Here is a 26440-nt window from a genome sequence, read left to right on the forward strand (position 1 = left end):
CCCGGGGGCGACTGGGGGCTGCATGAGGGAGAAAGCGGGGTCCCCAGCAGGTGGGGAGGGGGAGGTGCCTCTTCTCGGCTCGAAGCCGGCGCGAGGCAAAGGCGAGCGCTGGCGGCTGACACATCTGCACGGACGCGGCGCATCTGCCCGGAGGAGAACTGAGGCCGGGGTCGCCCCCAGCCGGCGCGCGCACGCCCAGCCCAGCTGCCGGCAGACACGCGCTCCGCCGCTGCCTCCGGCCGCCCCCTACGCCGCCGCCCCCGGCTCCCCAAGGGTCCCGCATCCGGAAAGCGAGGTGAGCGAGACCGCACCCCGGTGCGGGGGGGAAACTGAGGCACGGGGACATGGAGACGGGGAGGAAGGAAGAGACATCCATGTGGATGGGTGGATGGATGGACGGACGGAAGGAAGGGCTGAAAGCTTCAGCCTTGTAGTCCCGGCTCCCCCAGATGCAGGAGTTCCGGGACCCACATGGGGGCTCCCAGAATTCTGCAGATCTGGGAGTTGGAAGTCTGCAGACCCCCAGGGAGAGCTCCCCCGTTCCAGATTTGCAGCCCTTGCCTCTTCCCCAACCTTAGGGACCTGAGAGGCCACCCCTGAGTTCTCAGGGACACCGGCGTCAGAGCTGTCAGCCAGCCCGCCCCGCGTTAGGCAATCCGAGCCCCCACCGCCAACCCTGGGAGCCCAGACCCCTCCCAGAAGGTCCGGTCCCCTGGCCCCCAGCGTCGGAGCGCCCAGCACCCCTCTCCCCAGGGATCTAGGAGGAGCCCCTGGGACCGGGTGGCGGCGCCCCCGGCCCCCGCCTTCCGGATCCAGGTGTCCCCCCTCCTCACCCCCCAAGCCCGAAGCCTCGCGTCTCGGAGGCCCCGCGCGCGTCGCCATGGCAACGAGAGTCTATTTTGCGCTGGGAACACACAGCTCCCGCCGCAGCGCCCCCCCACCCCACCAACCCGGGCCTGAATGGGAGTGGGGGACCCGGGAGGGGGCTCGGGGGTCCGGGTCGGGGGTGAGTGGAGACACAGACAGTCGGACAGAGATCCGACGGCAGCAAACCTGGGACAGGGACAGGGACAGAGACGTGGAGCCAGGGAGGAGAGACAAGCAGAATGTGGAGACAGAGGGGAGACGGAGATCGGGCGGGGGAAGGAGGGAAATGGAGGCGCGCAGGGAACTGAGGCTAGGAGCTGGGGAGAGCCCGGGACAGAGGCGCCGAGACGGAGAGAGACGCGGAGAGAGACGCCGAGATGCGCGGAGACCCGCAGCGAGAGATGAGGGCTGAGACCCCCCTAGAGACAGAGACGGGCGTGGGAGGCGGGGGTCCGGGCGGAGGCGTGGACGGGGCGCCCCGGGACGCGGAGATGCAGAGACCCAGAGACAGGCACGCAGACCCGGCGGCGCAGGGATCTGGGCGGGGGCGCAGGCACCGGCCGCCGCCTGGGCTGCGGGTCGGGGGAGGGTCTTCTTCCTTAGCTTGGTCCCTGCCTTCCCCGCGGCCAGCGAGGCACGGCGCCCCCGCGCAGCCCCCCCAGGGTCTCCCTGCCCCGCCGCCCCCGGCGCCCAGAACTGGGGTCCCCGCGCCCTCCAGCAGGAGCCCGCCCCTTCTCTCTGGGCTTTCCCCACCCGCCCGGGCCCGCCTCTTCTTGAACGCACATCTTTACCCCAAACCCACCTGTCAGCCCCACAGGAGCCCCACCGTTCGCACTCGGACCCCGCGCCCGCCTGGCCCAGCCCCGGCCTCTCTCTCCACACCCACTGAGCCCCTCAGCCCCCCACCCACCCCCTGCGGACCTCACTCCAGCCCAGCTCCCGAGACCCCAGAGGAGCCGACTCTCGGGCGTCTGTCCCCTCTGTAGGTCATGTCGTCCTCTCTCTGGCTCTCTCATCTCAGGGTCAATGACCCCCACTTCTCTAGGACTCTGCATCCCCTCTGAGCATTTGTCTCCCGCCCCCGGTCCGTCTCTTTTGCCTCTTTCTGGGTCTCTGTCCCCCTCTCTTTGGGTCTCTGTCCCCCTCTCTCTGGGTCTCTGTCCCCCTCTCTCTGGGTCTCTGTCCCCTCTCTCTCCGAGTCTCTGTCCCCTCTCTGGGTCTCTGTCCCCTCTCTCTCCGAGTCTCTGTCCCCTCTCTGGATCTCTGTCCCCGTGTCTCTTGAGTATGTGTCCCCCTCTCTCTCTGGGTCTCTGTCCCCCTCTCTCTCTGGGTCTCTGTCCTCCTGTCTCTGGGTCTCTGTCCCTGTGTCTCTGGGTCTGTGTCCCCCTCTCTCCCTGGGTCTCTGTCCCCCTGTCTCTGGCTCTCTGTCCCCCTCTCTCTCTGGGTCTCTGTCCCCCTCTCTCTCTGGGTCTCTGTCCTCCTGTCTCTGGGTCTCTGTCCCCCTCTCTCCCTGGGTCTCTGTCCCCCTGTCTCTGGGTCTCTGTCCCCCTCTCTCTCTGGGTCTCTGTCCCCCTCTCTCTCTGGGTCTCTGTCCTCCTGTCTCTGGGTCTCTGTCCCCGTGTCTCTGGGTCTGTGTCCCCCTCTCTCCCTGGGTCTCTGTCCCCCTGTCTCTGGGTCTCTGTCCCCCTCTCTCTCTGGGTCTCTGTCCCCCTCTCTCTCTGGGTCTCTGTCCTCCTGTCTCTGGGTCTCTGTCCCCCTCTCTCCCTGGGTCTCTGTCCCCCTGTCTCTGGGTCTCTGTCCCCCTCTCTCTCTGGGTCTCTGTCCCCCTCTCTCTCTGGGTCTCTGTCCTCCTGTCTCTGGGTCTCTGTCCCCGTGTCTCTGGGTCTGTGTCCCCCTCTCTCTCTCTGGGTCTCTGACCCCCTCTCTGGGTCTCTGTCTCCTTCTCTCTGGGTCTCTCTCCCCCTCTCTCAGGGTCTCTGTCCCCCTGTCTCTGGGTCTCTGTCCCCCTCTCTCCCTGGGTCTCTGTCCCCGTCTCTGGGTCTCTGTCCCCCTCTCTCTCTGGGTCTCTGTCCCCCTCTCTCTCTGGGTCTCTGTCCTCCTGTCTCTGGGTCTCTGTCCCCGTGTCTCTGGGTCTGTGTCCCCCTCTCTCCCTGGGTCTCTGTCCCCCTGTCTCTGGGTCTCTGTCCCCCTCTCTCTCTGGGTCTCTGACCCCCTCTGGGTCTCTGTCTCCTTCTCTCTGGGTCTCTGTCCCCCTCTCTCTCAGGGTGTCTGTCCCCCTGTCTCTGGGTCTCTGTCCCCCTCTTTCTCTGAGTCTCTGTCCCTCCCCCCTCAGTCTCTGCTCCCTGTCTCTCTAGGTCTCTGTCACCCTCTCTCTCTCTGGGTCTCTATCCCTATCTCTCTCTGGGTCTCTGTCCCCTTGTCTCTCTGGGTCTCTGTCCCCTTCTCTCTTTGGGTCTCTGTCTTATCTTTCTCTAGATCTCTGTCCCCCTCTATCTCTGGGTCTCTGTCCCCTCTCTCTCTGTGTCTCTGTCCCCCGCTCTCTCTCTGGGTCTCTGTCCCCTCTCTCTCTGTGTCTCTGTCCCCTTGTCTCTGGGTTTCTGTCCCCCATCTCTCTGTGTCTCTGTCCCCCTGTCTCTGTCTCTGTCCCCTCCCTCTGGGTCTCTGTCCCCCTGTCTCTGGGTCTCTGTTCCCCTGTCGGTGTCTCTGTCCCCTCCCTCTGGGTCTCTGTCCCCTTGTCTCTGTGTCTCTGTCCCTCTGTCTCTCTGGGCCTCTGTCCCTCTGTCTCTCTGGGTCTCTGTCCCCCATATCTCTCTGTCTCTGTCCCCTTGTCTCTGTGTCTCTGTCCCCTCCCTCTGGGTCTCTGTCCCCCTGTCTCTGGGTCTCTGTTCCCCTGTCTCTCTGTGTCTCTGTCCCCTCCCTCTGGGTCTCTGTCCCCCATCTGTGTCTCTGTCCCCTTGTCTCTGTGTCTCTGTCCCTCTGTCTCTCTGGGCCTCTGTCCCTCTGTCTCTCTGGGTCTCTGTCCCTCATATCTCTCTGTCTCTGTCCCCTTGTCTCTGTGTCTCTGTCCCCCTGTCTCTCTAGTCTCTGTCCCTCTGTCTCTCTGGGCCTCTGTCCCCCTCTCTCTGGCTCTCTGTACCCCCTTCCTTCTCTCTCAAACACACACAATCTGCCCTGCCTCTGGCTCTCTGTCCCCTCTCCCAGGACCTCTGTTTCCCCTTTAGTGTCTCTGTCCCTTTCTCTGAGCTTCTGGAAGCCCTGGCCCCCAGACCGCAGGCAAGAGGGTTGGGAGGGGACGCAGCAGGTGGAGCGTGCAGCACAGAGCTGGGCAGGGGGCTGGTGGGGGTGAGGGAGGAGCTCCCAGAAGCCCAGGGACCCTGCCCCAGGCTGGCTCTCTGGCCTGTGTCCCCACATCTGTGTCTGTCAGGTCCTGAGCTGGGGTGCAGGGGGGCATGGAAGGTGCAGACATGAAGCCTGGGGTCCCGGGCCTTCCCCCTCAGCTGTGGAGGAGGAGAGCGCCGCTGTGTGCGTGAGAGCCGAGGTGGGGGCGGGTGTGGGGCGGAGGTGTCACATGGCTCCTTCCAGACTCTCCATTGCTGGTGAGGGTGTGTTTGCACACGTGTGTGCACCCCTGAGGTTGCATGGCTGTGAGCTGTGATGTGTGTGGTTGTGGACCCACGTGGAGCCAGGTGGGGCAGGTCCCTGGCCCTGTCCCAGAGCTGTAAGTGGTCCGTCCCAGTGCGGAGGGGTCGAAATGTGCAGAAGCCCATGTTTGTGTTGTGTGTCCACGTGGAGAGGTGTGTATGTGTGTCCGTGTGCTGGGAGGAGGCCACAGGTGTGCCACCAGGTCCTTTCGTGTTGTGTCTGGGACTGTCTGGGCGCCCTGTGCTCTGTGTCAGCGTGTGCGGCAGTGTGTCTCCGCACAGCTTTGTGTGAGGTCAGGGAATAATTCATCCCGTGTCTGGACAGGGCCGCTGTGTCTGCAGGTGCACGTCCTCTCCACCTGCCGATAGGTGCTGCCCTGACCAGGAGGGGTAGAGAAGTTGTGTGTGGTGTCTATGTGGTGTGTGGTGTGTGTGTGGGGTATATGGTGTTTGTGTGTGGTGGGTGTGTGTGGTGTGGTGTATGTGTGTGTGGTGTGTGTGTATGTGTGGTCTGTGTGTCGTGTGCATGTGGTGTGTGGTTTGTGCAGTGTGTGTGGTGTGTGGAGTGTGTGGTGTGTGTGTATGTGTTGTCTGTGTGGTGTGTGTGGTGTGGTATGTGTGGTGTGTGTGGTATGTGTGGTGTGTGCAGTGTGTGCAGTGTGTGTGGTGTGTGAGTGTGGTACGTGTGGTGTGTGCAGTGTGTGGGGTATGTGGTATGTGTGGTGTGTGTGTGCATGGTGTGTGGTGTGTGTGGTGTGTGGTGTGTACAGTGTGTGATGTGTGGTGTGTGGTTTGTGGGGTGTGTGGGGGGTATATACGCCTATGGTGTGTGTGTGATGTGTGCATTGTGTGGTGCATGTGTGTGGTGTGTGTGTGGTGTGTGTGGTGTGTGTGTGGTGTGTGTTGTATATGTGTGTGGTGTGTGTGTGGTGTGTGTGTGGTGTGTGGTGTGTGGGAGGTGTGTGCGTCTATGGTATGTGTTGCGTTGTGTGTGTGTGTGTGTGGTGCCTGTGTTGTGTGTGTTTTTTTTGTGTGTGTGTGGTGTGTGGTGTGTGTGTGTGGTGTGTGTATGTGTGGTGTGTGTGTGTGGTCTGTGTGTGGTGTGTGTGTATATGTGGTGTGTGTGTGGTGTGTGTGTATATGTGGTGTGTGTGTGGTGTGTGTGTATATGTGGTCTGTGTGTGGCGTGTGGTGTGTGTGTGGTGTGTGTATATGTGGTCTGTGTGGTGTGTGTGTGGTGTGTGGTGTGTGTGTATATGTGGTGTGTGTGTGGTGTGTGTGTATATGTGGTGTGTGTGTGGTGTGTGTGTATATGTGGTCTGTGTGTGGCGTGTGGTGTGTGTGTGGTGTGTGTATATGTGGTCTGTGTGGTGTGTGTGTGGTGTGTGGTGTGTGTGTGGTGTGTGTATGTGTGGTGTGTGTGTGGGTGGTCTGTGTGGTGTGTGTGTGTATATGTGGTCTGTGTGTGGTGTGTGGTGTGTGGTGTGTGTGGTGTGTGTGTGGTGTGTGTGTGCGGTATGTGTGTGTGTGGTGTGTGTGTGCGGTGTGTGTGTGTGGTCTGTGTGTGGTGTGTGGTGTGTGGTGTGTGGTGTGTGTGTGGTGTGTGTGTGGTGTGTGTGTGCGGTATGTGTGTGTGTGGTGTGTGTGTGGTGTGTGTGTATATGTGGTCTGTGTGTGGTGTGTGTGGTGTGTGTGTGGTGTGTGTATATGTGGTGTGTGTGGTGTGTGTGTGTGGTGTGTGTGTGGTATGTGTGTGTATGTGTGGTCTGTGTGTGGTGTGTGGTGTGTGTGGTGTGTGTGTGGTGTGTGTGTGGTGTGTGTGTGCGGTATGTGTGTGTGTGGTGTGTGTGTATATGTGGTCTGTGTGTGGTGTGTGTGGTGTGTGTGTGGTGTGTGTATATGTGGTGTGTGTGGTGTGTGTGTGTGGTGTGTGTGTGGTATGTGTGTGTATGTGTGGTCTGTGTGTGGTGTGTGGTGTGTGTGGTGTGTGTGTGGTGTGTGTATATGTGGTCTGTGTGTGGTGTGTGGTGTGTGTGGTGTGTGTGTGTGGTATGTGTGTGTGTGGTGTGTGTGGTGTGTGTGTGCGGTGTGTGTGTGTGTGGTGTGTGTGTGTATGTGTGGTCTGTGTGTGGTGTGTGGTGTGTGGTGTGTGTGGTGTGTGTATATGTGGTGTGTGTGGTGTGTGTGTGCGGTGTGTGTGTGGTATGTGTGTGTATGTGTGGTCTGTGTGTGGTGTGTGGTGTGTGGTGTGTGTGTGGTGTGTGTGTGTATATGTGGTGTGTGTGGTGTGTGGTGTGTGGTGTGTGTGGTATGTGTATATGTGGTGTGTGGTGTGTGTGTGCGGTGTGTGTGTGTGTGGTATGTGTGTGTATGTGCGGTCTGTGTGTGGTGTGTGGTATGTGTGGTGTGTGTGTGGTGTGTGTGTGTATATGTGGTCTGTGTGTGGTGTGTGGTGTGTGGTGTGTGTGGTGTGTGTATATGTGGTGTGTGGTGTGTGTGTGCGGTGTGTGTGTGTGTGGTGTGTGTGTGGTCTGTGTGTGGTGTGTGGTGTGTGTGGTGTGTGTGTGGTGTGTGTGTGTATATGTGGTCTGTGTGTGGTGTGTGGTGTGTGGTGTGTGTGGTGTGTGTATATGTGGTGTGTGGTGTGTGTGTGCGGTGTGTGTGTGTGTGGTGTGTGTGTATGTGTGGTCTGTGTGTGGTGTGTCTGCATGTATCACTGAGTTTGAGGGGAGGTGTGCCACTGCTCCTGCTCTCCCTCCCTGTTCCCCTGCTGGAGTTGTCCATGGCCTGGAGCTGTGTCTCTGGGTGTGTGCATCACGTGCATGCAGTTGGAGGAGCCAGTGGGATCCTCCAACTTCCAGAGGGAGAAATAGTGTCCACGGAGCCCAGCGGAGGCTTGGCACAGAATGGGGAGTGAGCAGAACTGCCAGCCCATATAGCAGCCTCTGTGCAGATGAGACAAAGGCACTCCCCACCTTGCCTAATCAGCTCTCCCAGGTCTATGGTTTGGCAGGCAGATGGCACCCTCGTGTGAGTTTGAAAGGGGCACTCCTTACCCCAAATGGATGCAGCCCCACTAGCACACGCCCTGGGGAGGAGAGCCCAGCAGGATTTCAGCCTCTCAGCCAGACCCCTTTGTGCAGTGCACGACCTGCCCAACCCTACATGGCAGCCCTCAATGAATGAAGGAATCCACAGCGCTGCATGCATGTGCCACTTCCGGAAGGGATGTGTCTCTGTGTGGGGGACAAAGGCATCCATGCTGTACAGGTCACAGTGCTCAGAGACCTGAGTTCAAAGCCCAGTCCCACTCTTTGGGCACCTTAGGGCTCAGGCAAACGATGGGACCTCTTGGAACCTCAGAGTCCTCATCTGAAATGAGTGTGTCAATACACATATATGTGGCCCACAGAGATGACAGCTAGGAAAGTTGCAAAGCAAATGAGGAAATGGGAGCATGTCTGGGGCTGCTGTTACTACTAGGACAGGGAGGCTGGCTGAAATGGCATGCCAGGGACACCCTGAAGGAAGAGAGAAAGGAGGCAGGTCAGACCAGGATCTGGTCTTCCCAGAGGAAGGAAACAGCAGGTGCACAGGCAGGAAGGTGGAGTGTCCTGAGCATGAACTTGGAAGGTATGAAGGGAAAAGGAAAGGATGAGAAGAGGAGCTCCTGACAGAGTTGGGGTTTTATTCCAGGTGTGACAACAGGGAACCAGAGTGTGGACAGGGGAGTGGTTGATGCCATTTGAACTGTTTCCTTTTTTTTTTTTTTGAAATGGAGTCTCACTTTGTCACCCAGGCTGGAGTGCAGTGGTGCGATCTCAGCTCACTGCAACCTCAGCCTCCCGAGTTCAAGCAATTCTCCTGCCTCAGCTTCCCGAGTAGCTGGAATTACAGGCGCCCGGCTAATTTTTGTATTTTTAGTAGTGACAGGGTTTCACCATGTTTGCCAGGCTGGTCTTGAACTCCTGACCTCGAGTGATCCGCCTGTCTCGGTCTCCCAAAGTACTGGGATTACAGGCGTGAGCCACCATGCCAGTCCCTATTACCTTTTTAATTGTGGGAAATACATCATTTAACCATTCTCCAAGTGTCTGATTCGGTGGCATTAGCATATCTCTGAGGGTGTGCAGCCATGGCCATTATCTAGTTCCAGGGGTGTTTTCCTCACCACACGAGGAAGACTGGCACCCATGAGTGGTCACTTCCATCCCCCTGTCCCCAGCTCCGGGCAATTATTAATCGGCTTTCTGTCTCTGTGGATTTGACTATTGTGATATTTCATATTAGTGAAATCATACACTAAGTGAGCTTTATGGCTGGACTTTTCCACTGAACATCATGTCTTCAAGGTTCATGCATGCTGTGATTTGTATCTCAGCTTTTGGTACCTGTCACGGTTTGTTGGGCACTTGCATTGTTTCCAGTGTTTGGCTGTCGTGCAAGGTGCTGTCATGAACATTCAAGGATAAGTTTTTGTGTGGACACATGTTTTGAATTCTTTGGGGTAGACACGGCAGAGTGGAAGTGCATGGTAATTCTAGATAACTTTGTTTTATTGTTTGTTTGCTTGTTTGTTTGTTTGTTTGTTTTTGAGACGGAGTCTCATTCTGTTGCCCAGGCTGGAGTGCAATGGCATAATCTCAGCTCACTGCAACCTCCACTTCCCGAGTTCAAGAGATTCTCCTGCCTCAGCCTCGTGAGTAGCTGGGACTACAGGTGCACGCCACCATGCCCAGCTCATTTTATTTTCTTTTTTTTCTTTTTTTCTTTTTTTTTTTTTTTTTTTGTATTTTTAGTAGAGACGGGGTTTTGTCATATTGGCCAGGCTGGTCTTGAACTCCTGACCTCAAGTGATCCACCCGCCTTGGCCTCCCAAAGTGCTGGGATTACAGGTGTGAGCCACCGCGCCTGGCCCAATTCTAGTTAACTTTTTAAGGAAGCACCAAACTGTCTCCCACAGTGTGGGTCAAGCCATTTCTAAGACTCCCATTAAACATCCAAGTGGACATGTCCAGTGGGCAGTGGGGTATTCTAGCACCGAGTCAGGGGAAGGGTCCAAGCTGGAGCTGAGAAGGAAAGCTGAGGCCCCATGCAGGACGGCGATGGAGCTCACTGAGGCTCTGGAAGGTTCACCTCCCAACCCTCTGCCCATCCCCACCAGCAGCAATGTTGCCGACAGCGGCGTGGTCCCTAGACACACACGATGGAAAGAGACGTATAATAGAAAATAACACCGAGGGATATGTATTGACTCAATCCCATCCACCCCCTCCATCCCTTTATGCTGCTTTCATTTCTTTACAGCTTCCTTCATCGTTCCTTTATATTTCTTCACAATTGGCGTCAACATGTGTCCCATTCATTTGTGTCCATCTGCTGACTGTCCCCCCTCACTAGCACGTAAACCCCCGTAAAGGCAGGAACACTGTGGGCTTATTCACTGCTGCATTCTCAGCCCAGGGAGGCTGTTCAGGAGACATTTATTGAATGAAGATGTGCAGAACGAATGCACATCCTGCGCATCATGCCGGCTCCTGGGAAGCTCTATGGCAGCCTCTCGGCAGCTCGCTCAGGGCAGGCGCTGTTCAGATCAGGTTCTCGCAGACAGGAAACGTAAGACTCCGGGGGTAGTCACCCCAGACCCCTAGGTTGTTCCTCCTGCAGGTAGAGCGCAGATGTTTCCTTCTCACCAGGCATCCTTCCCACCCCTATCATCCCTCTAGGTCCACGGGGGTGGGGGGGCGTGTCTGGGACTTGGCTGGACTGTTGCCATAGAAACAGCTGGAAGACCTGCCCACCACCACCACCACTACCACCACCAACTCCCACCTCTCTTCTCCATCACCTTTTCTCTTTTTAGACAGGGTCTCACTCTGTCAACCCAGGCTGGAGTGTGGTGGTGCAGTCACAGCTCCCTGCAGCCTTGATCTCTGGGGCTCGTTATCCTCCCACCTCAGCCTCCTGAGTAGCTGGGACTATAGGTGCGCACCACCACCCGCGGCTCGTTTTTTATTTTTTATTATTTTATTTTATTTTTTGTAAAGACAGGGTTTTGCTGTGTTGGCGAGGCTGGCTGGTCTCCTGCTTGAGCGATCTGCCCACCTTGGCCTCCCAAAGTGCTGGGATTTACAGGCGTGAGCCACCGCACCCGGACGACCCTTTCTCAGCCTGTATCTCCCTTCTGAAATAGTTAGCAGCAGCAGCACACACTTTCTTATTTCACCTGCAGTATGCCAGGCACTGTTCTAAGCTCTTTACACATATTTACTCAGCTCATCCTCCTGACCATTCAGAGATAACCATCCTCATCCCCATTTTACAGATGGGGGAGCTGGGGCACAGGTAACTTAGATAAGAACCTGTCAGTGTCAGGCAGCCGGCAGGAGGTCCAGCCGGGTGATGAACCACCCTGCTGTGGTTGTGGTTCAGCTGTGGACAGAGACACTTCAAACCTGACGCCATAAGCATGGTGTGTGTGCGTGTGCGTGTGCCTGTGTGAGAGAGGAACGAGACAGAGAGAGAGAGAGAGAGAGAGAGAGAGAGAGAGAGAGAGAGAGAGAGAGAGAGAGCACGCGAGAGAGCACCTGAGATCCGTTGATTACCAGATCTAAATAAAGGAGAGAAATTGGCATTTGGGGGCACTGAGGACAATATGGGTGTAGGTCAGTGGTTCTCCACGGGGGCCTCCTCGAAACAGGTGGACTTTCGGTAATGCCTGGAAGCATCTTACATTGTCACAACTCGGGGGAATGTGGTGCTTCTGGCGTGGAGAGGGCGCTGCTAAACATCCTACAGTGCTCAGGACAGGCTCTCACCACAAAGCAGCATCGGTCCCCGAATGTCAGTGCTGATAAACCGTGCACTGCCTCTTTCCACTTGCCTGGTCTATAAACTCAAATTCTCAACTTCTCTCTCTCCTCCTCCCTCCCTCTCCTCCCCCTTCTCCTCCTCCCCTTCTTTTCTCCCTCCTTCCTCATCTCCCTGACTCCTCCTTTCCCACCCACCCCTCATCTGTCTCCCTTCCTTCCCTCCCCGGCCCCCACTCCCCTCGACACCCTCCCTTCCCCTCCCCTCCCCTCCCTTCCCCTCGCCACCCTCCCCTCTCCTCCCTGCGCCTCCCTTCGGCTGCCTCCCCTGCCCTCTCCTCTTCTCCGCCCCCGTTTCTTCTCCTTACATCGCGCCTCGCCTCGCTTCTCGTCCTAATGTCTGCACACCCCTCTGGTGTCTGTCGACCCTCCCAATCGCTTCTCCCGCATTCATCTCTCGCCTGATCCCGGTTCTGTCCGCCCATGCTCATTTCTCTCCCCCAGCCGTGCCCAGGCGCGTTTCCATTGCTCTCCCATTGTCGCCCACCGCGCGTGGGGCGGCCAACTTGGGCCCACGCAGCTCAGCTCCCTCCGCCCTTCCTGCCTCCTGGAGCCTGTTGCTCCCCATACTCTGCCGGCCTCCGCCCGCCCCCCCCCCCCCCCACAGCCTCTCTACCCACCCATCTCCACGCTTCTCACCCTCTGACCGGCTCTCTCCCGCCCAGCGCTCCAACCTCTGCTCTCGTTCTCCCCGCAGCCTGGCGGCCCGGTGCGACCCCTGCACGCCCCATGCCGGCCCTCCTGCTCCTCGTACTCCTGGCCTCTAGCGCCGGCCAGGCCGGGGCGCGTCCGTCCAACGCCACGAGCGCCGAGTCCGCGGGCCCGCTGCCCGCCCTGCTGGCGCACCTGCGGCGCCTGACCGGGGCGCTGACGGGTGGCGGGGGCGCAGCAAGCCCGGGCGCCAACGGCACGAGGACCGGCCCCGCGAGCGGAGCGGGCGCGGCGGCCCGGGCGCCCCCTCCCGCCGAGCTCTGCCACGGCTACTACGATGTCATGGGCCAGTACGACGCCACCTTCAACTGCAGCACCGGCTCCTACCGCTTCTGCTGCGGCACCTGCCACTACCGCTTCTGCTGCGAGCACCGTCACATGCGCCTGGCGCAGGCCTCCTGCTCCAACTACGACACGCCGCGCTGGGCCACTACGCCGCCGCCGCTGGCCGGGGGCGCCGGGGGCGCTGGGGGTGCGGGCGGGGGGCCAGGGCCCGGCCAGGCCGGGTGGTTGGAAGGGGGCCGGACGGGGGGTGCCGGGGGCCGCGGGGGCGAGGGCCCCGGTGGCAGCACAGCCTACGTCGTGTGCGGGGTCATCAGCTTCGCCCTGGCCGTGGGTGTCGGCGCCAAAGTGGCCTTCAGCAAGGCGTCCCGTGCGCCCCGGGCGCACCGGGAGATCAACGTGCCCAGGTGCGTGTGTGCTCAGGGGCGGGAGGACTGCGAGCCTGGGGCGGGGCCCAGCAAGGGAGGTGGAGCCATCCGAGGAGGAGGGGCTACAGGGATAGGGCGTCGTCAGAGACCCAGGTGGCGGCCTCCGGCGGAGCTGAAGGTGGGCAGGGGCTGAGAAAGCCGTGCCAGAGCCGACCCGGCTATTGCGGAGTGATGCAGGGAGCGGGAGAAGCTCAGGCTCTCATTCATTCGACACATATTTCTTGAGTATCTTCTGTGGGCCAGGAGCTGGGGATACAGGAGTGAACAAAACAAGGTCTCTGCCATGGTGGAAAAGCCTAACTTCCAAATCCAAGTTCACGGCCCACAGGCTGTGTGCCAGTGGACGGGTTACTTAACCTCTCTGTGCCTCAGTTTCCCGTCCGCACAATGAGACTAATCATCGTCCCCACCTATTCGGATTGTAATTAACTGAGTTGATTCGTGCATAGTCCTGGCACACCGTAAGTGCTCATTAAATATCAGCGGCCCAGTCCGTAAGCAGGCAAATGCATGTGCTGTATAATTTTAGATGACTGCTGTGAAGAAAATCAGCGGAAAGTGTGGAGGGAGAGGGCGCTGGATTAGAGGAAGTGATCCGAAAAGGCCTCTGAGCAGAGACCCAAAGGGAGGGAGCCAGCCACGCAGGGATCTGTGGGCGAGAGGTTTAGGGCAGGGGAACTGCGTGCAAAGGCCCTCGGTGGCCTGCAGGGCAGGGAAGTGCCCGTGCAGCTGGGGGCGGTGGGCAGCAGGAGGTGAGGAGAAGCAGGTGGGCCCGGGTTTATTCTAAGTGTGATGGGGCCACTGCAGGGTCCTGAGCTCAGGCGTGATGCCATCTGTCCATTTTAAAATTATGCGAGCTGCGCGTGAGACTGTGTTGTAGGGGGCTAGGGTGGGAGGGGGGAGACCCGTGAAGGGGCTGTTGCAATGATCCAGGTGAGAGATTTCAGAGGTGGTGAGTAGTGGTCCGATTTGGGATATGTTTTGGAGGTTCGATCCGTAGGATTACTGAAAGGGATGAAGGGGGGGGAAAAAGAAGAGTCAAGGTGATTTAATGTTTGAGGTCCGCATCACTGGGAAAATGGAGCACCCTTTGTTGCCATGGGGAAGGCTGCAAAAGGAACGGGAATGGGGTCCCAGATTCAGGGTGGGGTGAGCCCACAGGGAAGTGAGAGGGACCACAGAAGGGGTGGGGTCCACACGAGTTAAGGCAGCAGCGCTTCAAGCAGGAAGCGTGGCCCGAGAAAGGGGGTCGTTCGAGGGGGCGTGGCCAACGAGAAACGGGAGTGGCCAATGGCGAAAAAAGCAGGCTGAGTGACAGGTTACCCAAGGGCGACAGCAGGGAGCGGAACGAAGCCTGGGCCCTCCCTGTACCCCTGCCGCCCCTAGACCCCAGGCCGCTGACCACCTCTCTGCCACCTTTAGAGCTCTGGTGGACATTCTGAGACATCAGGCGGGGCCTGGGACCCGCCCGGACCGGGCCCGAAGCAGCTCCCTGACCCCGGGGATCGGCGGTCCCGACAGCATGCCCCCCAGGACGCCCAAGAACCTCTACAACACCGTGAAGACCCCCAACCTTGGTGAGTGGAACGGGGGATCCGGCGCAGCCTCCGTCTCTGGCCACGCCCCCTCGTCCTGTAGCCCCGCCCCCCATGGCGGCTCCACCCCCATCACCCCGGACCCGCCCTCACCCCCTACGCCCGCCTGGCACCGCCGAGTCCTGCGAAAGGCGGACGGGGGCTGGGAACTCCGTAGAGACCCAGACCTTCTCCTTGCCCTCCTGTGGGCTCCCGTGGGGGGACTCCATGGGCACCTTGGTGATGTAGGTTTAGACTTTTTCAAGCCCCTGCGCTCAGTGTCAGACCACCCGACAGCCAACTACACACAAGGGCTCAACTACCAAATTCGAATTTGTCAAGAGCCAGACAGACTGGGTTTGAATCCTGACTCTGCCACTGTGTGACCCGGGTCAAGTGACTTCACCTCTGTGGGCCTCAGTTTCTCCATCCGTAAAATGAGAAGCATGACAGTACTCACTTGATGGGGTAATTGTGAAGAGCAAATGAATTGGTGAGACAGGTGTTTAGAATAATGTGTAACACAGGCAAAAATACCATATATAATTATATCTTTACAATAGGATATATCACATTTAATATATATTACTTAAATATGATCTATATCACTATAATTTATGATGAGTGCATCAGTGGAGAAGTCCAAGGAGCTGTCAGGGGACGGAGAAGATGTGGTCTGGTTTGGGGGCAGGAGGGCTTCTCCAAGGAAGAGGTATTTATTTGAGCAAAGGCCTGCAGGAGGAGAGGAGTTACTGGGGCTGGGAAGCTCTGGGTAGCAGAGCTTGTGAGGTGGCCAGACTTGAGGACAGGGAGAGGGTGGTTGGTGACCTCAAAGAGGGCCTTGAGTGCCAGGCTGGTCTGAGGAGCTCTGCCTCTGTCCTGAGGGTGATGGAGAGCTGCAGAGGAGTTTGAGCAGAGGAACAACACAGTCAGCAGTGGGTGGAGGAACTGGTCCTCTGGAACCCATGCAAAGGGGAGAGATGAGAGGAAGGAGGCCCAGGAGGAGGCTGGGATGATGGTCCAGGCAGCAAGAGGACGAGGATGGAGCTGGGGTCAGGGGTGGACAGGAGAAGAGACATTTGAGCTGGATCTTGAGGCAGATAGGAAGAAGGGCTTCAAGGCAGTGAGAACAGCATGGTGGCATGTGCAAAGGCCCTGTGGCAGGACCACACTGGGCTCACTGGAAAGAGCAATGTGGCTTGAGGGAAAGGATGGGAGATGGGGCTGCAGACATCCAGTGGGTCCAGGTTTTGAAGCCTCAAACACCATTCCTGGGTTCAACTTTGTCCCGTGGGTGATGGCAAGCCATGGGAAGGCTCTTGAGCAGTGGAAGGGCAGTTGTTTTGGTGAGGCTGATCATGGAGATGGATGGGCTGGATGGCCAGAGGCTGCTCTGGCAATCCAGGAGGGAGAGGACACATCAGGGCAGAGATTCAGATATCAGGAGGAACCAAGAGGACATGGGTGGGAGGTGAAGAGAGGTAGCAAGGTGACCCCCTCAGATCTCTAGCCTGGGCGCCAGGGAGGGGGGTGCTAGGAGCTTGGGACAGACCACTAACCCATCCTTGAGCCTGTGCCCACTCTTTCCACCTTCAAGACCCCCAGCCTCAGTTCATGTGGCCAATGGCATGGGTTGATCTGTGGAGCTCTAACGAGGTCCTGCATGTGGGGCCAACCTTGGGGCCAGAGTCCTTCCCAGAGATCAGGGCCGCGGTGCCAGCTGGGGGTCAGCGATGGCAGTGACGTCACCTCCCTTCTCGGTCCCCCCAGATAATCTGCACCACAACTACCTGCACCTCAACATCAACAGCCCCAAGCACCACGCCGCCACCCTGGGTACGGATGAGGGGCTGGCTGCGGGAAAGAGCAGGGCTCCTTCCCTTCCCCCTTTGTGTTGGGCCAGCTATGCCAGGTGCCCGGTATAGAGCAGGAGCGAGACCACTGTGAGCTCAGTCCTCATGGCACTCATGGTCTGGCTAGGTCACCAAGTGAACCTGTCTCCTCGTGTGGACGTCGAAAGTGGTCATCTAGGCCGGGCGCGGTGGCTCAAGCCTGTAATCCCAGCACTTTGGGAGGCCGAGACGGGCGGATCACGAGGTCAAGAGATCGAGACCATCCTGGCTAACACGGTGAAACCCCGTCTCTACTAAAAAATACAAAAAAACTAGCCGGGCGAGGTGGCGGGCGCCTGTAGTCCCAGCTACTCGGGAGGCTGAGGCAGGAGAATGGCGTAAACCCGGGAGGCGGAGCTTGCAGTGAGCTGAGATCTGGCCACTGCACTCCAGCCCGGGCGACAGAGCGAGACTCCGTCTCAAAAAAAAAAAAAAAAAAAAAAAAAAGAAAGTGGTCATCTCTCTCCCACATGGTTGAGGAGAAGGTGCATGGAGCCTGGGGCCAGGCACTCAGTGAATGCTGACAAATGCCTGGTGCCCCCTTCTCAGGGCCCTCTTCCCCAGCATCAAGCCTGTCTCCTGGAGAGGAGGGGGTGGGGTGAGAAGAGGGAGCTTGAACTGCTGGAATTATGATGGGCTACAATCTCAGATTTCTAACTGCCCAAAGAACTGCTGGGTCTGAGGGAGGAGGGGCTGGGGGCCTGGACTCCTGGGTCTGAGGGAGGAGGGGGCTGGGGTCTGGACTCCTGGGTCTGAGGGAGGAGGGGCTGGGGGCCTGGACTCCTGGGTCTGAGGGAGGAGGGGCTGGGGCCTGGGCTCCTGGGTCTGAGGGAGGAGGGGGCTGGGGTCTGGACCGCTGGGTCTGCGGGAGGAGGGGCTGGGGGCCTGGGCTCCTGGGTCTGAGGGAGGAGGGGGCTGGGGTCTGGACTCCTGGGTCTATAGGAAGAGGAGTTTAGGCCTGGATTCCCAGGTCTGAGGGAGGAGGGGCTGAGGCCTGGGCTCCTGGGTCTGAGGGAGAAGGGGCTGGGGCCCGGATTCCTGGGTCTGAGGATGGAGGGGCTGGGGGCCTGGACACCTGGGTCTGAGGGAGGAGGGCCTGGGGACCTGGACGCCAGGGTCTGGGGGAGGAGGGGCTGGGGGCCTGGATGCCTGGGTCTGGGGGAGGAGGGGCTGGGGGCCTGGATGCCTGGGTCTGAGGGAGAAGGGGCTGAGGCCTGGATTCCTGGGTCTGAGGATGGAGGGGCTGGGGCTTGGACTCCTGGGTCTGAAGGAAGAGGGGCTGGGTTTCTGGACTCCTGTGTCTGATGGAGGAGGGGCTGGGAGCCTGGACTCCTGGGTCTGAGGGAGGAGGCTGACTGACCCTGGCCCTGCCCCCTCTAACCCAGACTGGCGAGCCTTGCCGCCGCCCAGCCCCTCCTTGCACTACTCCACGCTGTCCTGCTCTCGGTCCTTCCACAACCTCTCGCATCTGCCCCCGTCCTACGAGGCTGCTGTGAAGTCCGAGTTGAACCGATACTCCTCCCTCAAGAGACTGGGTGAGTCCTAGCAAGGGCAGCGGGCGGTGAAGGGGAGGGGGCGGGGCCAGAGTCTGGGTTCAGGACCATGGACAGTGGCCCAAGCGCCTTCCCATGCTTTAGATTCTCTCCCAGTTTTTACTAAGTTCGTTCTGAGGTACTTTTCTTTTTTTTACTAAGTTCTGAGGTACTTTTTTTTTTTTTTTACTAAGTTCTGAGGTACTTTTTTTTTTTTTTACTAAGCTCGTCCTGAGGTACTTTTGTATCAGAATCACTTCTGGTTTGTTTCTTTTAAGTGCAACCTTCTGGTCTCCCCTCCCAGGACTTATTATTGTATTCATCAGGACTTGGACTTGCAATTAATAGAAACACAACTTAAGTTAAAGGGAAAAAAATACGTTGACTTGATCATGGAAAGTCTACAGGTCACCAGGTTGCGATGTAGCTGCTGTGGGGGCCCAAGAGCTGTCTCTTAGCTCTCTATGCAACCGGCAGGCCTCATTTTCAGACAGTCTCCCCTTGTGGTGGAGATGATCGCCCTGCAGATGTTCAGGCTGCCGTTCTACCAGCTCAGGGACCCTGGCAGAAAAGAGTCTCTGGCAACAATTCTGGCAAAAAATCCCAGGCCTGGTCCAAGTTGGGCCACATGCCCACCCCTGAACCCATTCCTGTGACTCAAGGACATTTTGCAGTCTGTGGCCCATCTCTGGCAGTGGAGCAGCCTTCAAACATCTTAAAATGAGAGCCTCACTAGGAAACACTTGTTCTTCTTTGTTACCATTATGTTTTCAAGACAGGGTCTCACTCTGTCACCCAGCCTGGAATGTAGTGGCATGATCATAGCTCACTGCAGCCTCTACCTCCCCAGGCTCAAGCGTGATCCTTCCGTGTCAGCCACCCGGGTAGCTGGAACTAAGAGCTTGTGCTGCCATGCCTGGTTAATTTTTGTATTTTCTGTAGAGACGGGGTTTCACTGTGGTGCCCAGGCTGGCCTCAAACTCCTGGGCTCAAGCAAGCCACCCACCTCAGTCTCTCAAAGTGCTGAGATTACAGGCATGAGCCACCATACCCAGCCAGAAACTATTTCTTTTTTTTTTTTTTTTTTTTTTTTTTTTTTTTTTTTTTGAGACAGAGTCTCGCTCTGTCGCTCAGGCTGGAGTGCAGTCGCATGATCTCGGCTCACTGCAACCTCCACCTCCTGAGTTCAAGTGATTCTCCTGCCTTAGTCTCCTGAGTAGCTGGGATTACAGGTGCATGCCACCACGTCTGGCTAATTTTTGTATTTTTAGTAGAGATGGGGTTTCACCATGTTAGTGAGGCTGGTCTCAAAGTCCTAACCTTGTGATCCACCTGCCTCGGCCTCCCAAAGTGCTGGGATTACAGGCGTGAGCCACTGTGCCCAGTGTTTTTTGTTTTGTTTCATTTGTTTTTTTTGTTTTTTTTGAGATGGAGTTTCACTCTTGTTGCCCAGGCTGGAGTGCAATGGCACCATCTCAGCTCACTGCAACCTCTGCCTCCTGGATTCAAGTGATTCTCCTGCCTCAGTCTCCAGAGTAGCTGGGATTACAGGCGTGCGCCACCACTCCCGGCATGTGCCACCACTCTCTATTTTTGATAGAGACGGGGTTTCACCATGTTAACCAGTATGGTCTCGATCTCCTGACCTCGTGATCCGCCCATCTCGGCCTCCCAAAGTGCTGGAATTACAGGCTTGAGCCACCGCGCCCGGCCTAGCTAATGTTTTGTTTTTTGTTTTTTGTGTTTTTTTTGTAGAGATGGAGTCTCACTATATTGCCCAGGTCAGTCCTGAACTCCTGGGCTCAAGAGACCCTCCTGTTCAATCACCCAAAGTGCTGGGATTACAGGAGTGAGCCACCTCGCCTGACCTTGGTGGATTCTTTTAAACTAAATCTCATCCTTTAATATTTCAATCACACACACACACACACGTCTGAAGTAAGAATTTCATGAACCAACACTTACCCCTGATTCCCTTATTACATAAACACTTTCTGATAGTTTTCTCTTCTGGTCTATTTGATTTCATTTTTCAAAATGCTACTCACTACCCGCAAAATCAACTTCACAAGGTAACAGGTCACAACTCCAAGTGTGAGTCACATTGCTCCAGGATGAGAGGGGATCAGTGGTTCCCCAAAAGCAGGAGTTAGGTTGGGTTCTACTCCCAAAAGAAGGGATAGGCAGAGACGGGGGAGAAGAAGAGGAAGTCCCCGGGCGTGGTGGCTCAAGCCTGTAATCCCAGCACTTTGGGAGGCCGAGACGGGCGGATCACGAGGTCAGGAGATCGAGACCATCCTGGCTAACTCGGTGAAACCCCGTCTCTACCAAAAAATACAAAAAACTAGCTGGGCAAGGTGGCGGGCGCCTGTAGTCCCAGCTACTCGGGAGGCTGAGGCAGGAGAATGGCGTAAACCCGGGAGGCGGAGCTTGCAGTGAGCTGAGATCCGGCCACTGCACTCCAGCATGGGCAACAAAGCAAGACTCCGTCTCAAAAAAAAAAAAAAAAAAAAAAAAAAAAAAAAAAAAAAAAAAGAAGAGGAAGTCCTCCACATCTACTGACCCAGCATTGTGGGCTGGGCCTGGGAATCTGCATTTTGGCCACACAGCTAACGTGGCGCCCGGGATCCTTGTGGGGCGACAGACCTGCATGGGAGCGGGGTGTGAGGAGGTGGGAGGGGGAGGGCTCTGGATGCACAGGGGACCCACCGCTGTGGCTTTTCCCCCTTTCCCCGCAGCCGAGAAGGATCTGGACGAGGCCTACCTGAAGCGCCGGCCCGTGGAGTTGCCCCGCGGCACGCTGCCCCTGCACGCGCTGCGGCGGCCGGGCACCGGGGGCGGCTACCGCATGGAGGCCTGGGGCGGCCCCGAGGAGCTGGGCCTGGCGCCCGCGCCCAACCCCCGGAGGGTCATGTCCCAGGAGCACCTGCTGGGCGATGGCGGCCGTTCGCGCTACGAGTTCACGCTGCCGCGGGCACGCCTCGTGTCGCAGGAACACCTGCTGCTGTCCTCGCCCGAGGCCCTGCGCCAGAGTCGCGAGCACCTGCTGTCGCCCCCGCGCAGCCCCGCGCTGCCCCCCGACCCCACCGCCCGGGCCAGCCTGGCCGCCTCGCACTCCAACCTGCTGCTGGGGCCCGGGGGGCCCCCCACACCGCTGCGCGGGCTGCCGCCGCCGTCCAGCCTGCACGCCCACCACCACCACGCCCTGCACGGCTCGCCGCAGCCCGCCTGGATGTCCGACGCCGGCGGGGGCGGCGGCACGCTGGCCCGCAGGCCGCCCTTCCAGCGCCAGGGCACGCTGGAGCAGCTGCAGTTCATCCCGGGCCACCACCTGCCCCAGCACCTGCGCACGGCCAGCAAGAACGAGGTGACTGTCTGAGGCCAGGGCCGGGGCTGGGGGGCTGCGGCCTCCCGGGCCCCCCGTCCCAGCCTAGATCCCCCGACACAGGCGCACACACGCCAGGGGCCTGGGGCCCAGATCGGCCTTTGGACAGGAGTCAAAGCCTCCTTCCGGGATGTCCTGGCAGACAAGATTCCTCCTCCTATTACGTCACTGCTTGAGCCAAGGCCTCCTTCCCATGATGTCATCCCAGAGGAAGAGGCCGGCCCATGAGGTCATCGCTAGCAAAAATGTCTGTGTTCTGTGATGTCATCACAGGGACAAAGCCTCCTTCCCATGAGGTCATCACAGAGGAAGAGGCCAGCCCGTGAGGTCCTCGCTGGAGGCCATGTCCATGTTCTATGGTGTCCTCAGAGGCTTCCTTCTTGTGGTGTAATAACAGAGATGATGCCTTGCCCCACGACATTCGATCCTGTGGTGTCACTGCAGAGACAGTCTCACCTGGATGATGTCACCTCTAACTCCAAGCCTCTTTTGGCATCATCGCCATGGGGAAGATATTTTCTCCCTGTGTCTTTGCAGCAGAGAAGATGCCTCTGTCCTATGATGTCATCGTTACAGACAAAGCCATCTTCCTGGGACACGTCGCAGGGGAAAATGCCTCACCAATTGTGTCCTCACTAGACCTAAGGTCTCCTTTTCACCACATCATCACAGGGACCCTGCCTCCTTCCTGTGATGCCATCACCAGAGAAGGTGCCTTGCCCTATGACGTCATCAGAGGGACCGTGCCTCTTCCTGTGATGTCATCACCAGAGATGACCACCCACTCTGGGACCTCTCTAGGAGGAGGCCCCTTCTGCACTGTCGCCCAGAGGCTACGTGCTCTGAGATGGCACGAGGAGAGGCCTCCATTGCTGCCACCATGTTGTAGAAGGCAGGGCAGGCCCAGAGTCCAGGACAACCCCAGGGAAGATGCCAGGGAGCAGAGAGGAGCCCTGTCCTGAGATGTTGTCTGAAGGAAGCATCGCTGGGGAGCCGCCCATGTGGAGGGCCTCCTCCAGAAATGATGGTCCGTGTAGGCTGTTGGCAGTGAACCTCCTACCCCAGTGCTGTGATGGCATCACCAGAGCTTCCTCCTCAGAGGCACTGCCCACTCTGGGAGGCCATCGATATTGATGGTGTCACCAGAGTTACTGCCTTGTCCCACCGTGACTTAGCTTGGTTGCTCCCTCCCCAAACCCAAGGGACATGCCCAGCAGGATCTCTGCTAGACCCTCTGAGAGGAAATGGGGCCTTGGATCCCATACCTGTGCTATGACTCCTGGGAGACAGAACCGCCAGATGCCCTTCTGCTCCCGGGAGGCCACTCTGGATCACCAGGATCCTGGAGTCCTGGCACTCATAGGTGTCCTACAACCTGGCCTCACTCTTCTTTCTGCCATATCTAGAGACAATCGCCTCTGCCTACAAAGTCCTAGCCTTCCACTGGGGGGAGGTGCTTGAGGTACACCTACTCTTGCCCTCACTGACACTGTCAGCACCACACAATACCCGCCACTCACGATGGCACTGCACCCGGGGTCAGTGTTACCCATGCGTGAGGATGGAATCCTTTCCCAGGATTCCCTGTGACCCCCAACTATGGTAACATCTTCCAGGATTTACCATGACTAATGGTGTCACTCTCTCCCAAGACTCTCCATAGCCAACAGTGTCACCACCCTCCATGATTCCTCACAACCACGGTGTCATCATCTTTCAGGAGCCACCACAGCTGACGATGTCATCATTTCCTAGATCCCACCATGACCAATGATGACATTACCTTCCAGAATCCACTATGCCTGACACAGACATCCTCTACTGAAATCCACTAGGACTGATGATGCCACCATTTCCCATAATCCCTCATGATTTTGGTGTCATCACCTCCCATGACAGAACCATGGTGTCATCCTCCCAGGATCCACTTCAACCATGGTGTCATCATATCCCAGAATTCATTACACCTAAGAGTGTCATGATGTCATCACCTGCCAGATCCACTTTAACCGTGTGTCTTCATGTCCCAGGAGTCACCATAGCTATTATGTTATCAGTTCTCAGGATCCACTCCAACCATGATGTTATTATCTCCCAGGATCCATGAGATCCAATGCTGTCACCACCCACTAGGATCCACCATAACCCTGGTGTCATCATCTCCCAGGATCCATGAGGTCCGGTGCTGTCACCACCCACTAGGATCCACTTCAACCCTGGTGTCATCGTCTCCCAGGATCCATGAGGTCCAGAGCTGTCACCACCCACTAGGATCCACCATAACCCTGGTGTCATCATCTCCTGTGATCCAACATTGTCACCACCCACTAGGATCCACCATAACCCTGGTGTCATCTCCCAGGATCCATGAGATCCAATGTTGTCACCATCCACTAGGATCCACCATAACCCTGGTGTCATCGTCTCCCAGGATCCATGAGGTCCAATGTTGTCACCACCCACTAGGATCCACCATAACCCTGGTGTCATCTCCCAGGATCCATGAGGTCCAATGTTGTCACCATCCACTAGGATCCACCATAACCCTGGTGTCATCGTCTCCTGTGATCCATGAGATCCTATGTTGTCACTACCCACTAGGATCCACCATAACCCTGGTGTCATCGTCTCCTGTGATCCATGAGATCCAATGTTGTCACTACCCACTAGGATCCACCATAACCCTGGTATCATCTCCCAGGATCCATGAGGTCCAATGTTGTCACCATCCACTAGGATTCACCATAACCCTGGTGTCATCATCTCTCAGGATCCATGAGATCCAATGTTGTCACCACCCACTAGGATCCACCATAACCCTGGTGCCATCATCTCCTGTGATCCGTGAGATCCAGTGCTGTCACCACCCACTAGGATCCACCATAACCCTGGTGTCATCCCAGAGTCCACTGCAACCATGTGCCATCACCCCCCAAGAGCCATCATCTTAGAAGCCAAGTACCATGACGGGCTGTATTTCAGTTGTCCTCTGGGGCCGCATGGTACTTACAGTAGTTCACTTAAGGGGAACCAGCATAACAGGCCATATTCCCGTTTCCACAAAAAGGACAGGGGCAGGGCCAGCTGCCCCCCTCTGATGACTTCATCCCTACTCTGGCCCTCCTTATGTCACTGCCTCACTCCTGACTGAGGATGTTGCCTGGATCAACCCCACCACAGATGTGGCCTCAGCCAACCTCACCTTACCCCCCGGTGAGGCACCCAGGCCCCTCCTGACAGCAGCGCTGCCCCTCACCCAGCCATCTGACTGGTGACAGGGTCAACCCAGAAACCTCTCATCATCACCAGAGGGGAAGCATTTCAACCCTCAGGTGACACCACTGCCCCCTGCCCAGTCCCTGTCACTTGGGGCCCTACCAGGATCAGCTCTCTGCTGGCTCCAGCCAAATTCTCCTCAGATATCCCCGACCCCCGCAGGATGGGCCAAAGCTGGTGACCGACCTGGGGCCTTCAAGGCTGTCTTCTGGCCTCATCCTGCAGCAGGGACACTGGAGAGCAACGGTCCCTGCCAGCACATCTGCAGGGGCCAGGGGTGCTCCTTCACCTCCCTCCCTAACACCCTAACACTGGGGAGCCTCCAGGGGCGGCAGGAAGTCCCCAGCACCCACTGCACAATCTGCCCTCAATTCTCTTTGTACATAGCCATGTTGCGGGGGCGGCCATTCCCCCACTCTTAAAGGGCTACACGCCCCTCCCCCAGCCTCTAGGGCAAGGTGGGAGGGGTCTCTTCTTCCTCCCCTGGGCCGTCCCCCTCCCTCTTATGTCTCCCCGCAAACACTGGCCCCTCACCCTCCTTCTTGTCAGGAGCTTGGGGCAGAGAGCTGGCCCTTGGCTCACACCACACCGAAGAAACGGCACACTGAGGAAACGGGGCGGTTACCCAAATCTACCTAGGCCCTGGTGCCAGTTCTTCAACCCCACAGCTTCTAGCTGCTCTGAGCTCCTCCCATCCCTTCCAGGGCCTCCCCAGCCCGACACCGCTCAGGCCGACTGTGACTTCCCCAGAAAGGAGCCAGCTTGAGCGCCCGCCCCCTCGCAGCCCCCTCCCCGCCCCCTCCCCTCTGCTCCACACCTCCGCGGAACACTCAGCTTTCTCCAGCCGCCAGGATTTGGGGGTTCGGGCCTTTCAGCTTTTGTATCCCCCTCCACTAGCTCTAGGCCAGCCTGGATTCCAGGAATCCCGCCCCCAGCCCTGTCCCCATTCAGTCGGCACAGGCTGCCTGACCCTGGGGCCTTGATTTGACCTCAAATAAGCCATAGAGGGGAGAAGTCTTGAGGGGTGGGAGCCGGTGTGTACTGACAATTCCCCTCCACGTGTCCTGAGCTGGGACCTTGTCATCTGCGACTTCCCCATGCCCCAACACACGCAAACGCACACAAATCCATGCATACACAAGCGCGCGCGCACACACACACGCACAGAGGCATCTCCCCTTCTGGCTGGGGGAGCATGGGAGGGGGCGGTTCACAGGGAGAAGATAAATAGTTCCACACCTGAAGACCCTCCAACAGCTTCTGCCTCCCTCCTCCTCCCTTCCTTTCTCCACTCCCCTCTCCAACACTGGCCCCTTCCCCAAACTGATTCCCTGGTGAGGACAGCCAGAGGAGCTGTGACTTGGTATTTTTTGGAATAAATAGACATTTTCCTGATCGAAGTTCTCAAGGCTTACTGTGGAGAAAGGATGGATTTCCATCCATGTTTGTGGGTCACAGGGGAGGCCCCCTGGCCTTGAACGTGTAACTGGGTGTAGCAGGTGGACAATTTGCCAAAGGATGGGCTTCTAAGCATTTGTTCCCAGGCCAGGGCCCACCACCAAGCGGAGGGGTCAGGGATTGGAGGTGGGAGTGCACTGTAGGGTGCTTCTAAGTTCTGGGTTTTGTTCTAAGAAGCCCTCTGTCATGCCGGGCGCGGTGGCTCACGCCCGTAATCCCAGCACTTTGGGAGGCCAAGATGGGCGGATCACAAGGTCAGGAGATCGAGACCATCCTGGCTAACATGGTGAAACCCTCTCTCTACTAAAAATAAAAAAAATAAAAATAAAAATAAAAAAAATTAGCCAGGCGTGGTGGCGGGCGCCTGTAGTCCCAGCTACTCCGGAGGCTGAGGCAGGAGAATGGCGTGAATCCAGGAGGCAGAGCTTGCCGTGAGACAAGATCACACCACTGCACTCAAGCCCGGGTGACAGAGCGAGACTCCATCTCAGAAACAAACAAACAAACAACAACAACAAAAAAACA

The 26440-nt window shown here is 57.6% G+C and overlaps 2 protein-coding genes and 1 pseudogene across 3 annotated transcripts; all 3 read left to right on the forward strand.

Annotated features, from left to right (window-relative positions):
- Window positions 1–43: 43 nt before the first annotated feature.
- SHISA7 (shisa family member 7) lies at window positions 44–21186 on the forward strand. 2 transcript variants are annotated; one of them, XM_073015911.1, is made up of 5 exons: window positions 44–295; window positions 12075–12777; window positions 14221–14375; window positions 17650–17799; window positions 20535–21186. In XM_073015911.1, the coding sequence occupies exons 2-5, from the start codon at window positions 12107–12109 to the stop codon at window positions 21173–21175; spliced, it is 1617 nt and encodes a 538-aa protein (XP_072872012.1). In that variant the 5' UTR covers window positions 44–295; window positions 12075–12106; the 3' UTR covers window positions 21176–21186. The 2 variants fall into 2 exon arrangements, with proteins under 2 accessions (XP_072872012.1, XP_072872011.1); XM_073015910.1 differs by lacking the exon at window positions 44–295 and having other exon boundaries at window positions 11645–12777.
- Window positions 21187–21429: 243 nt separating this feature from the next.
- On the forward strand, window positions 21430–22148 carry LOC103235315 (uncharacterized; annotated as a pseudogene).
- A 1101-nt stretch (window positions 22149–23249) lies between these two features.
- On the forward strand, window positions 23250–25852 carry LOC140711798 (uncharacterized). Its single transcript, XM_073015912.1, is given in 2 exon segments — window positions 23250–24040; window positions 24043–25852. Coding segments are annotated over 2 exon segments (1071 nt in total). The 5' UTR covers window positions 23250–23259; the 3' UTR covers window positions 24333–25852.
- The last annotated feature ends 588 nt before the right edge of the window (window positions 25853–26440 follow it).

This window comes from Chlorocebus sabaeus, chromosome 6 (genome assembly GCF_047675955.1).
Source record: "Chlorocebus sabaeus isolate Y175 chromosome 6, mChlSab1.0.hap1, whole genome shotgun sequence".
Classification (NCBI taxonomy): domain Eukaryota; kingdom Metazoa; phylum Chordata; class Mammalia; order Primates; family Cercopithecidae; genus Chlorocebus; species Chlorocebus sabaeus.